Source organism: Budorcas taxicolor, chromosome 10 (genome assembly GCF_023091745.1).
Source record: "Budorcas taxicolor isolate Tak-1 chromosome 10, Takin1.1, whole genome shotgun sequence".
In the NCBI taxonomy this organism is placed as follows: Eukaryota; Metazoa; Chordata; class Mammalia; order Artiodactyla; family Bovidae; genus Budorcas; species Budorcas taxicolor.
The window spans coordinates 86,674,219-86,687,083 of NC_068919.1; the positions used below are offsets into that span (position 1 = coordinate 86,674,219).

The 12,865-nt window shown below is 56.8% G+C and overlaps 2 protein-coding genes across 5 annotated transcripts in view; both read right to left on the minus strand.

Moving 5' to 3' along the window:
• Positions 1–1,042: 1,042 nt before the first annotated feature.
• Positions 1,043–4,862, minus strand: NGB (neuroglobin). The gene is made up of 4 exons (XM_052647080.1): positions 4,774–4,862; positions 3,261–3,372; positions 2,542–2,661; positions 1,043–1,177 (listed from the first exon to the last, which is right to left on the minus strand). Exons 1-4 carry the CDS (start codon positions 4,860–4,862, stop codon positions 1,043–1,045), a joined length of 456 nt encoding a protein of 151 aa, XP_052503040.1.
• Positions 4,863–12,173: 7,311 nt separating this feature from the next.
• POMT2 (protein O-mannosyltransferase 2) overlaps positions 12,174–12,865 on the minus strand; it is a 42,634-nt gene continuing 41,942 nt past the window's right edge. For all 4 annotated transcript variants that reach the window (XM_052647398.1, XM_052647396.1, XM_052647397.1 and 1 more), the window contains exon 21: positions 12,174–12,657. In XM_052647398.1, the coding sequence (XP_052503358.1) occupies positions 12,552–12,657 (106 nt within the window). In that variant the 3' untranslated portion in view covers positions 12,174–12,551. The remainder of the gene's footprint in view (positions 12,658–12,865) is intronic.

Sequence of the window (12,865 nt, forward strand, 5' to 3'; positions counted from 1 at the left end):
GATTCTCCAGGCAAGAATACTGGAGTGGGTTGCCACGCCCTCCTCCAGGGGATCTTCCCGACCCAGGGACTGAACCTGCATCTCTTATGTCTCCTGCACTGGCAGGCAGGCTCTTTACTACTAGCGGCACCTGGGAAGCCCAGGTACAGGCACACAGCAGGTATTAAATATGGGAGCCTAGAACCTGCTGTTGGTGTGGGCAGAGGCAGAAAGGGGTGGGGGTGGGCAGGGGCTAAGCCTCAGGCTCTGTAGGACTCAGGGCTGGGAAGCAGACTCAGATCTCTCGGGAAGGAACCCCCCAGCTTCCTGGCCCTTCCCCAGCCCACCTACCCTGGCTGGATAGCTGCTTCCTACAGAGATACAGGGGAGTTCCCATCTGACACGAGAAAAAAACTGCTCTGTCGGGGGGCATCTGAGAGGTTGCCCCTCCCCGAGACCCGGAGGGGCCCTGTCACAGAGCCAGCTGGTCTCCGGCCACCTGCTCCGGCTGCCTGGGGTTCTGCCACGAAGGCCGGAGCTGTCCCACTCCTCTCCTTGTGCAAAGCAAACACATTGCTGGGAGAGAAATGTGCTGAAGGCAGGCGAGCTGGGAAGGTGCTCGAACCTCAGCCAGCCCACTGCCCGCTTCAGCCCAGGCTCACCCGGGCAGGGAGGAGGATGGGAGCGCCCACCCCTCAAAGCCCCGTGCCTCCCCCCACCCTCCCTGGGCCCCATGCCACCTCTGCCACCAAAACACTGCTCCTCCTCCTGGTGGAGGGGGTGGGGAGGCCAGAGGGGAAGGCTGGGCCGGTAGAGAGGAAGCTAGGGGAAACTGGAGGAAATCGGAAAGGAAAAGCCACCCCACCTGCGGGTGGGGGTGAGTGGGACTGAGGCCCAGCCCTGCTCCATCACCTCCCTGGCACAGCCAAGGGGACAAGAACCACGAGGCAGGCAGGCCTAGGGGAGCCTGGGCTACGATGGACACAGACCAACAGACAGACACAGACAGGCGGGGGCGGGGGGGGGCGGGTACCAGGTGGAAACCATTGGGCAGCGCCGTCTCTTACTCGCCACCCCAGCCCCGACTCATGGCCTGCACCACGGCCCCGTAGAGCTGGCTCCAGGCAGCCCGCGTGGCGGGTGTGAAGGCAGGGCCCAGGCACTTCTCCAGCATGTAGAGCAGGGATTCACCCACCGTCTGCAGAGGCAAGGGGGCCACCTGTCATTCCCAGGTGCAGGGAGGCATGCCCCTATTCCACAGGTGAGAAAACTGAGGCTGGGGGCTGGTAAGGACTCCTGGGCTTTTTGGCTCTCCTGCACGGGGTCCATGCTTCCTGAGCAGGATTCTGCCCCTCAATCCTTGGGTGCCACTTAAAGGTGAGGCTTTAAAGTGAACGAAGCATTTCGCTCCACTCCCAGCCTCACGACTACCCCATGAGTGGGGAGTGAGGGGTTGCCTGGCACTTCCAGCTCACACCAAGCAAAGTCATTGTCCCTCCTCCTCTGCAAGACAGCAGTCACGAGGTTAAGAGCACAGGCTCTGCCATCCTGAGTTCACTTTCTGACTCTAGTGCTTGTGAGCTGTATGACCTTGAGCAAGTTAGGTAACCTCTCTGAGCCTCAGTTGCTTCACTAGTGAAACTTTCAACTCATCAAATTGTTGGAATGGTTAAGAGATTATCTACTGAAAGCTCTCAGCACAGCATCTATACCTAGTAAGTCTTCAGCAATAATGATGGCTCTCATTTTTAAATTATTAATTATAAAATACAGTGTATTTATTCCACAAATATTTCCTGAATACACACTAAAGACCAGACACTGTACTAGTGCTGGGGATGGAGAGAATGACAAGACAAACTCAGTCCATTCCTCAAGGTGATTACATCTGACAAGGTGATTAGACCGTGCAGTGGGCCATCAGGTGAGTGGTCCCGTGAGGGGGCCGTCAAGGATTCAGGCCCTCGACATGGGGCTCATCCATGTGACTGGCTTTGGCGTGAGGCATCAGTGAGTGATGCAAGCAGAGGCTGGCTTGTCTTCTTAGAATACTCCCTCCTGGAGCTCAGCAGCTACTCTGGAATGAAGCTCAGCTCCACTACCGAATGATTAGGGGCCACAGGGAGAGAGATCCCAAAGGATGACAGGCCATCTTGGACATTCCAGCCCCAGCTGAGCTCCCAACTGAATGCAGTGCACGCGTGACTCCAGCCACAGCACGTGGGACGGAAGAACCACTCAACTGAGCCCAGGGGAATCAGAAGTTATTGTTTTAAGCCAGTTTGGTTCTGGGATAGTTTTATGCATGCTGATATAAAACTGAGCAGCAATCCCAAAGGCTCCTTCACTTTCTACGGGTTCCAAGAGAAACCATACCAGAGAAGAAAAACTGGAGGCTCAGAGAGGTCAAGGCAGTGACAGGGTCACACAGCAAGTACCTAACAATGCAGTCACCTGAAGGTTTAGGAGAGGGAGAAATGAACAGGTGGATAGGAGGGGCCTGGGAGAGAGTGGTGGCCTCAGGCCAGGAGCTCTGGAGAGAGAAAGGGCCCCTTTACCCACCGAGAAGGAGCTGAGCTTCACGCCCACTGCCCGGTGCTTCCGGCCCAAGCCGGCCAGATACTCCTCCAGGGAGGACAGGTCCTCCACGTTGGTCACTGCAGCATCGATCACCAGCATCACCTGCCAAGGTCAAGATTGCAGTGAAATGGAGATCAGAGCAACTCCCTGCCCCTGCTCACAACCAGTCCAGAACCTGGGGGTCCCAACCAGAAGGAAGGGAAGACCCTTGTTTATCCGGGATCAGAGACGAAAGGCAGCCTGTGTCTGCCTACTGCAGGCGCTCACATTATGGTAGCCAGACTACTAACGTTAGGCCATGAAGGAAGCTGCCTTCTGCTGAGGGCCTCAAAGCCCTAGACACACCAGTTGTACAGTGTTATCCTCCTGGGTTGGCCTCCTGAGACCCTGCAAGAGCCACCAGCCTCTAAGGAAACCCCAGCTTGGTTTTACAGGGGGATGGTCCCTGATGGATCAGCACCAACACCACCTACAGGAGCCAAGGGATGAGGCCGAGGGCAAAGGGCAGAGCTGGGAGCAGCTGGCCGACCGGGTGCCCCAACTCTGCCCAGTTCAGCACAGAGGGAAAGTAGCAGATGCCTCCGACAGGAGGGAGCAAAAGCGGCACAGCCCGGGGCTGGGGCAGGACGCCAAAGGAATTCTCCCACCCTGGGTTCTCCCTCTCCTGTTCTCCCCCAGGAAGGCCCTCCACCTCTCCTCACCTTCCTGATATGGTCCAGGAACTCGGGGGAAGACAAGCAGTCCTCTGGGCTGGAGAACTGGCGGCAGTTGTACTGGAAGAGGGGCAGCAGGTCTGGCTCCAGGTCAAACAGCCTGCATGGGGAGTCCCGGTGTCAGCCCTGGGGGGGGTCGCCCCTCCAGGCTCCACGGGCCCTGGCTGCCCTGAAGCAGGGGAAGGTGCGCAGAGCCTGGGCTGTAAACTCCAGCTCACCCTCAGCCTGGCACGCACCGCTTGGCCAGCTTTGCCGCTGGCCACTCTTACCTCTTCCGCATCGTGGAAAACACGTGTTCCCCAGGCCTCATACGGAAGCCCCTCCCATAAACCGTGGAGGGGTGTGGGCTGGGACAGGCAGGGGTCCTCAGACAGGAAGCCCGGAGTCCATGGTGGGGACTCCCCTCCTACCGTCTGTCTCCTTCTCCTCCCCTCCCTCCCATTCTTGGATCAGAACCCCCTAGTCCCATCCTGGCCAAAGGCGCTTGGCCCAGCAACAATAATAATTAGTATTCAGAAGCCCTAACACTTTCTGAGCATTGAGTACCTTGCACGTGGTTTACTCAGGTATCCCCTCACAATCCTAAACAGTGGGTGTAACTGTTACCCAGTTTTATAGAGGGGGAAACAGAAGCCCTGGGAGGTTGAGTCATGTGTCTCAGATCACACAGCTTGGGAGCAGCATGGCCAGAGGGCGCCGGAGAAAAGACTGGGTTTGGGGAAAGCTGAGAGGCCCAAGTATAAGCTCTCATCCTTATCTGGGAGGCCCGAGACTGGAAATTTAGTCCCTTTTTGTTTTCGAGGGGGAGGCTTTACCAAAACCTCTTCAGAAGTTCTGGGCTGGCTTAAAGGAGCCAAGGCTCCTGAAAAACCATGGTGAGGGGGCATGTCTTCTTGGTGAGGGCAGAGGGGCTACCTAGACACCCTCAAGCTGAGCTTGAAGGCAGCCTCCCCTCCCCTCCTTCGCCCCTCTGTCTCTGGTGGTGAGAATTGGGCATCTGTCCTCCCTTCCCTGAAGGATCTCAGGTCCTAGCCTGTCGTTTCCTCGGAAAGCTTTATCCTGAAGTTGATTGCTGGAAGCGCACACTTCCAGGGCCCAGACCCCGCGCCCTGCGGACCAGGCGCCCAGTACAGCCTTCCCACGCAGGCCCTTGGGACACCCCGGTATCTCTCCATAGGGGCAGCGGTGGGCACCCCTGCAGTCATCACCCAAGGAAAGAAAACTCAGGAGGCACACGGCCGGGGAGGGGGCGCAGCGCGGGGCCCGGAGTATAGGGAGACGGGCGGCGGGAGAGGACCCTGGCCGGCGCCCAGAGAGCCTCGCTGGGAGCGGGGTGTGTGCGCTCGCCCAGACGCGCCGTGGCCGCCGCGGGAAGAGCCGCAGGGGCTGCGCCACTGGTCGCCGCGCCCCGCTTCTCCGGCGCCAGCTCGGCCGCCTCCGACTCATTCCTGGAGAGCCACCCCGCTCCCCGCACCCCCGGGGATGCTCTGGCCGCCCTCACCTGGCGAACAGGACGGTGCCATGCTCCAGCGGGCTGCGGCTCACCGCCCGCCAGCTCTGCCGGATCAGCTCGGGCTCCGGGCGCTCCATGCTCGCCCCGGGGACGCGGGGCACAGGGCTGGGACCCTCGGGGCGCGGGCACCGTCACCGCACGTGCCGCGCCATCTCCGCGGCGACGCGGCCACTCGGCGCCTCCTACGGCCCCCGCGCCTCGGCCGGGGCGCCGCGGGGGTGGGGAGAGCGCGGATGGTCCAGCCACCGCTCCTTCCCCGCCCAGGTGGAGGCGCCCCCGCCGGCCCGGCGCTTCCAGGGAACCCCCGCTCCCGGCCGCTGTGCCTTGCGCCCCGCCCCGCGCCGCCCGCCTGGGGCTTTTTAAAGCCGCCGCGGCCCCCGCCCCTCTCCGTCCGGGTAGACACGCATCTCCGGGCGACCGACTCTGGCCGCGGACTTGGCGGCTTGGGAAAGGACAGGGCTTCAGAGCTTCACGGAAATCGCCGAGCCTCTGGGGAACTCGGTTTCTCATCCGGTGACAATTTTACCACTTGCTAGTTAGGGCAAGAAGGCAATGGCAACCCACTCCAGTATTCTTGCCTAGAGAATCCCAGGGACGGGGGAGCCTGGTGGGCTGCCGTCTATGCGGTCGCACAGAGTTGGACACAACTGAAGCGACTTAGCAGCAGCAGCAGCAGTTAGGGCAGGGAGCTGGAGCTGCTCGCCTCTCCGCTACCCCACCCAAACGCTGCCTGGAGGCATCCGACCCCTGGCACCATGTCTTCTTCCTGCTGCCCCGAGGTGAGGGTGGAAGAAGGCCAGGGTGCCTGCCTGTGTGACAAGGCGGAGCAGGGGGAGGGCCGTGAAGGGTAGGGCAGGGTCTGCCCTAGCTCTGGTTACTGACTGAAGCACCCCGGCACACTCAGGGGCCACCAGGGTGCTCAGCTTTAGGGACAGGGCCAAGACCACCGCCGTGTCCAGCCAGGCCTGCGTTTTCTTGAGGCTCCATCCTTAGAAACCTGTCAGCTCCGGTTCTAACCCCAGCCGTGCTTGGCCAGGGGTGGGGTCTCAGGTGCAGCAATGGTGAGCACTCCACTGTCTGGACAATTGAGGGGGTGCCGGGAGCCAGCGTGAGGAACTCCGCCCATGGCAAAGGTCATGAGGAAGGAGGCTTTGGCATAGGCAAAGGCTGGATCGAGCCTCAGGAAACCCCCTGTTCCCGAGCATCGCCCTCACCTACACCTCTGACTGTACGGGGGCGGCAGGGGTGGGGGGGTGTGCTCTCCCCCATCACCATTTCTCTCAGAGAAGGAGTTAACTTGCAGCTCCAGTTAATAAAAATTCCTGGGCGTGACAAGAGTGTTTCAACTTACAAACTCCTCTGAAGGTTCTCTAGCCTGCCTGAGCGGGTTCGTCCCACCACATGTGATTGTTTACAGCCTCCCAACAGTGAGAGGCACGAGACGCTTTAAAACTTTCTAAATACAGACTCTTTTGAGAAGTTAGAAAATTATTAGTATAGTATAGTGGGATGATTAGAAATTATATTGGTGAAGGGTTTTTCATTTGTTGAGCCAATATTTACTGCTAAATCTCCATATTCCCTGCCCTTATAATGAATATAACTAGCATATAGGAGAAATAAGTATTAACCTTTAAGATTAATCATGTTAAACCTTAGGCTAAGTAAATTCCTTTCTTGATTGTAACCCACTACACCCTCACCCTATAGGAATGCAACTTTATTTGGAGGGTGGTGCTTGGTTTAAGAAAAAATCACCCCTGGAAAAAATAAGTTTTCTGGTTGACTGACCGTTATCAGAAAGGGCCATAAAATGTCAGCAGGCCTCATGGCCAGAGATGATGTAAAACCTATAAGACCTTTGTATACATTTATATGAAGCACCTGATTTTGACAAGGGTCATGTCTGCTGACCCCTGCGTGACTCTGTATTCATCCCTATGTATAACAAAAAGTATATAAGCAAACCTGAAAAATAAAGAAATCGGGTCAGTTTCTGGAAAGATTGATTCCCCCGTGTCGTTCTTTCTTTCCCCTTCTGGCTGAATTCCCATCTGGAGCGTGGATACTCAATTGCTATTCCACATAAACCAAGTTATTCAGCCTCCTTTTCTCCACTAATATTTCTTACTACACTATCCTTTTCTAATCTCTCTTTATATCTGTAATTAAGTAAGTTTTTTCCTAGGATGCAGATTCCATCTCCCCTTCCAATTACCCTGGATCCACCGGGGCTGGACCCCGGCAAGGGGGTTCAGCGAGAACCTTCTACTATTCAGCGATTTTTTAATAGACTTTTGTACACATTTAAATAGAAGCACTATTTCTTTCTTTAATTTGAAGTTCAGGAAACAGAATCTCCTGAATTTGCCATTCAGGGTGTAAGGTTGGTCACCTATCAATTAGACCTGAACCTTTCTCTTTCAAGCCTGAAAGTGCCTTGGGCCCCAGCCCAGTCCTAGTGGCCCGTGTTTTAAAGAACAAGATCCTCACTTATCTTGCATTATGTTGTCTCCAAGCCTATCTCCTGTCAGTCTGCCCGCCTCTCTTTCCCAGTTTCCTCAGCGGTGTGGTAAGAGGGGTGGAGTGGGGTCTCCAGGAGCCTCTCAGTCCACCTCCTTTGGTCCGTGGGTACAAGGTGGGTGTACCCTTCAGCCATGAACTGGCTGAGGCTCCATGCCAAACCCTCTGCTAGGCATGAAGTATGGAATCCTTTGCCCTCTAGAGCATCTGCTGGCCAACCCTCTGCTAGGCATGAAGTATGGAATCCTTGCCCTCTAGAACACCTGCTGGCCAACCCTCTGCTAGGCATGAAGTATGGAATCCTTGCCTTCTAGAGCATCTGCTGGCCAACCCTCTGCTAGGCATGAAGTATGGAATCCTTGCCTTCTAGAACTTCTACTGGCCCTGAATCAGGCCTGAGGGCCTCAGCAGCACTCTTCTTGCTCCCAGGCAAGCTCGGCCAAACCATCTCGCTTCTCTCCCTCTTCCAGGGATGTGGGGCTTTGGAGCACACCTTATTTCTCTCTTCCCCATCCCTTCTCACATCTTGGGGATTTCTGGGCTGGAACAGGGGAGCAAAGCTGCAAGGCAGCTGGCGTGTGTCCTAAGGCGTCCAGGAGATCCCTGAGGGAGGGAGCACAAAGGGCCTGGGGGCTGAAGGGAGAAAGCTGGGGTGCTCGGGGATTAGAATCCTGGGTCGGCGTCCCATTGCCCTGCAGCCAGCTTGGCAGGTCATGGGGAGGGCCACGTATGTCTCTGGGGACCTTTATCTTTCAGTGCCCAGATGCCCAGGGCTCCATGCAGGCCTGCTGGCTCATCTAAGGCTTCCCACTCCACCCAGTGTGCACTTCCTGGCAACAGTCTACTCTCGGGACGCTGCTTGCCTCTTCTTTCCTTTGGGCAGGGTCTGAAGTCTGACGGGTTAGTGAGCTGATGGCCTTAGATAGTAAGCAGTGCACTCAGCACTCATTCTGCCTTTTCAGAGCCAGGAGGAGAGAGCTAAGTGCTCTCTAATCTCCGCTCCCCTGAGCGAAAAGGCCCAGGAAACTGGCTGAGCCTTGCTGTCTGGCTGGTGTATTCTAATCAGGAGACACAGGGGTGGACTCCACATTTGAGAGGCTGGGGGAAAGTCACAGAAGGCCCCCTCCCAGCATCTGCCCACAGACTTGGGCAGGAGGTTCTAACTGAGGAGAGGCCAGTGTCCTAGGGCCAGTGTTGTCACGGAGGCTGCTCTATCACCAACGATAAAGAGCTAACACGTTCTGAGCATCCATATCCAGATACTGTGCAAGGGACTTTGCGTCATTACCCTTCTTCATTCTCATAGTAACTCCGTCAAGTAAATCCTGTTTATTTTGCCCTTACTGTTAAGGAAATGGAAGCAACGAGGTTAATAACTGGCTCATAAGTGGTGGGGCCAGTATTTGACCTCAAGGCTGACCCTGCCCCCTCCTCCGGACCTCTGTGCTCCACTGCCTCCCTCACTTTAATGGACTGTGACCAAGAGCTGCATCCATAGTTCTGACCAAGGCAAGGTCACTGGGTCTGGGTCAAAAGGGTGCTGAACTGGCTCTTAGATGGCTTGGGAGAGCCAACTGGGTTCGTCTTTCCAGTTTCTCAGTGACATCAATCAAGTTAGTGGCCTGGAAGAGGCCATGGTGGGGCATCTGCACCGTAAGACGGGACAGATGCTAAGATCAGGGCTTTTTCCCTCCCAGAAGACCACTGGTCTGGCTGCACCAGCAAACACCAGGCCCTGGACGAGCTGTCGATGCTTTAGGCGGCAGGTGCGAAGGGGCATGCGAATCTGAGGCTATCCCTTCTCCCCAGCGGATAGGCTGTCCTGGGCAGGTGCTTCTAGTCCTAGCACCAGGCTGGAGAAGCAAAAAAAGCCCAGCTCAGTGCTGAGGCCCTGCTGCTGCTGAGTGCTCAGTCGTGTCTGCCTCTTTTCAACCCACCAGGCTCCTCTGTCTGTGGGATTTTTCCAGGCAAGGATACTAGAGTGGGTTTGCCATTCCCTTCTCATGGGGTATCTCCCCGACCCAGGGATTGAACCCAGGTCTCTCCCATCTGCTGCACTGGCGGAAGGACTCTTTACCACTAGCGCCACCCAGGAAACCCAGCCCCGGCTCTACTGTTGACTGATTGTGGCACCTCGGGTAAGGAATCGAATCCCTCCTGGGTGGAATGGGGACAAAAATGCTGGTGACTTCACTGGGCCTTTATGAGGACTCGGGTGTCACAGACCTGTCGGGAGGTGGTAAGCCAAGCTGTGCCAGGAAGGGTTTGGTCCTTTCCTAGCCTGCTTGTCCTTGGCAGTTCTATCCCCTAGAGGGGCTGCAGGAGGAGGGTGTGGTCAGGGAGCCCCGAAGACCCCTGGTTTCACAGTACACTGGAATCCTCTCCTCCCTCAGCTACGGTCCAAAACACATCAGCTCTTACCTCCTTCAGACCTTAACGTGACCCCTGATCAGAAAACACCTGCCAAGACAGGGGCCTCTGGGGAGCAGAATGGACATTGGTGCCACAGTGCTGGGCCGCTCAGCTGGCTCAAAGTGGACGCGCTCTCTCTCTCTCTCCTTATACTTGTGTGACGAGATTACAAGAGGGAAAAACAAGGTCCAGCTTCCTGCTTATTTGGGAATACGTTTAAATAAATACAAGTAACGATCAACATTACTCAAGTAACCTTATCTGTGAGAGGGCCTCAGTGTCCTCTGTCCCCTGCTATAGCCGGTTCACCTGCCCAGCCCAGGGCCTCTGCTGGAGTCAGAATGGCTCAGACTCCAGACACAACGGAGCGGCTCTTGCACTCCAAACATTCTTTTCGTTCTGGGAGCCAGAGGGCAAGTCAGATTCAATTAAGTACAACAAGAACAACATGGCATTCAAAATAAGAGCTATTTATTACAAAAGTAAATGGCCTCTGATTATCCGTGGAAAAATTGTTTTTTTCTTTCTAATATAAAATGTGGTTTAAGAAGTTGGCTGGAGGTTGAGCTGGCAAATGTCTCCTTCCTCCACCAGCATGTCTGCAGGACATGTCACATTCTCCCGGGGGCTGGAGCCCATGTGCAGAGCATGGCTCCGACAGCCCCTCTCCCCAGCATCTTCCAACAACACAACTTGGGTCCTTGGAGCTGTGTCGGCCCATGCAGCCACACAAGCGTGCGCCAGCCTGGGCAAAGGAGGGGGTGGGGTGGGCAGACAGCTCTTCTCCCATCTCCGGAGAGCAGTGGAAGAGACCAAGGAAGCTCTTGCCCCCGGGGTGGCCAGATTAGGAGGGCGGCCGGGCAGGAGGCCACCTGAGCATTTGCCCTCCTTGCCCTCACCAGAGTGGCTGCCCCTCTGGCTCCTTCAGGGCACCTCCCTTCCAACGAGTTCCTATTAGGAAGTAAGGCACCGAGAGAAACAGCCACCACCTCCTGGTTGTCAGCATGGGGCCACTGTTTTTTAAAACAGTCAAGCCCAGGGTCTCCGCATTCCACCTCCAGAAGAGCCCACCCAGAGGGCTGCCCCCACTCCCAGCTCAGAAGAAAGCAACCTGGTCTGGGGGAGAGAAAAAGGGGCCTGGGAAGCATGGGAGAGCAGACGTTCTCCATCCCTGCTCTCCCTCCCTTCCAGAAACGCAATTAAGCAAGCAGCCCAGACTCAGCACCCGGCAGCAGCGCTTCCTGCTGGGGGAAGTCAAAAGGGCTGCAGCCCTGGGAAAGGGAGGTCACAGGGTCCCCAGATCTAATTAACAAACCTGCCTTGCTTTGGATGTGACTGCATTTCCTCTATTAACATTAATGATGGTCGGTCTGAACGTCCGAGCACGGCCAGAAGCTTCCCTCCCCACCACCCAGTGCGGAGCACAGCCTGTCCTTGGGACCAATTTCCAGTCTCCGTGGCAACCGCGGAGCAAAGAGCTTGAAAGAGCTCTGACCTTGGCAGAGCTGGTGGGGGCTACAGAGGAGGGAAGATGGAAAGTAGCAGAGGTTCATCATTAAACCCTGAAGTATTATAGTCCTCTGAGACAAAAAAAAAAAATACTTTGTCATGCACCAGGAGGATGGAAGCGGGCTGAGGGATTGGCCTTGGGTTAGTTCAGTTCTGGCCCAAGGGTTTTCTTTCTCTTTTTCATCTAGGGAGGAAGCAAAAGGAACAGCTCCGAGCTGCTTGCTTGGGCTTCAAGGTGGTAAAGAGAAGTTCTGATGCATGTCTAGGTGCTCTGGGGCCTTGAGGAAAAGGAGATTGGTGAAACAGTGACCCAGAGGAAGGGGAATGAAACAGTGAAAGGAGGGCTTCAGCACGGGGGACCAGAGAAGGAAGCATGGGGAAAGCTTAGTGAGTGACAGGAACACTAGCCCAGAAAGGCCGGGGCAACCCGGCCCCTGACACCCCACCAGGAGCCCAGGCAACCCCACACATTCACCTGGGTGCTAGGAGAGGGGCCGGTGGGAGCATGTGGGTCCCAACCTCACAGCTAGGCTGGATGCAGAAGGAAGGGGATGGGCAGCCACTAGTTGCCCCTGGCTCCCAGGCCCCGAGGACACAGCACCAGGGACAGGGTGCTGTGCCCCTCACCAACCACACGTCCGGCGTTCCCAGATGGTGAGGAGCCGAAGGCTGAGGAGAGTCAGCGGGGCTGCCTCGCGCTGGGGCCCAGGCCCCTGAGCACACACTGCAGGCAAGAGGTGGGCCCTCCAGCTTGGGGTGTTCGGCTTAAGGATCTGCTTGTTTGTGGGAAGGAGGGCGGCACAGCCTTGACAATCCTGGCCGCTCCACCCGAGGTGATTCCCCAAGGTGGGGTCAGTGCAGTCAGCCTTCCTGGAGCTGAGAATTTCTGATGAATCTTACAACCCAATCCAGTGAGAAAATAACACCAGAAAATACTACTGTAGCCCTGGACAATTTCTTAGAGTTTATGACGCTCCACTGTCCACAGTCACGGTCTACACTGCACAGGCACACGGACACACGCACGCTCACACTCACCCCCACACTCTCCACACTCATCCTTCCTCACGCCGCTCACAGGGGATGGGCCTGAGAGGGAAGTCGTCTGTGGCTGAGCAGACCCAGTGGAGGAGTCTCTGTGAGGAGTAGGGCCGCGATGCTCCCCAGTGGGTTGCGCTCACGGGGTGGGGTGCCGGCAGGCAGTGGAAGTCCACAGGCTCCTCGGGCTGCTTCCTCCATGGCTGGGAGGGTCCGGGGACTAGCTCCACAGCTGGCCGTCCCCACGAAGGTCCTGGTCTCAGGCTGGAGTCCTTGCAGTGGCCTCAAAAGTCCCACGATTCCAGCCACCTGAGCCCGGCCATCGGACTTCGGGGGTCCTGGGCCAGGGGACCTACCATCCCGTAAGCCAGAGGGTGGAAGAGGTAGAAGCTGCGGGGGAGAACCAGTGGGGGGGTTCGGGGGGGGCAGTTGGCACCCTAGGGCCTCAGCGGAGGCAGGGAGCCCTGAGACCCCTGACCCTCAGCTCCTCAGACCTTCTCTACCTACGGGACCCACCCCGACGTGTCAGCACGCCTGTGTGACTTCACCACCTGGGGACACCATACTCTGGGATCTTGAAAGAGACCAACGTAATGAC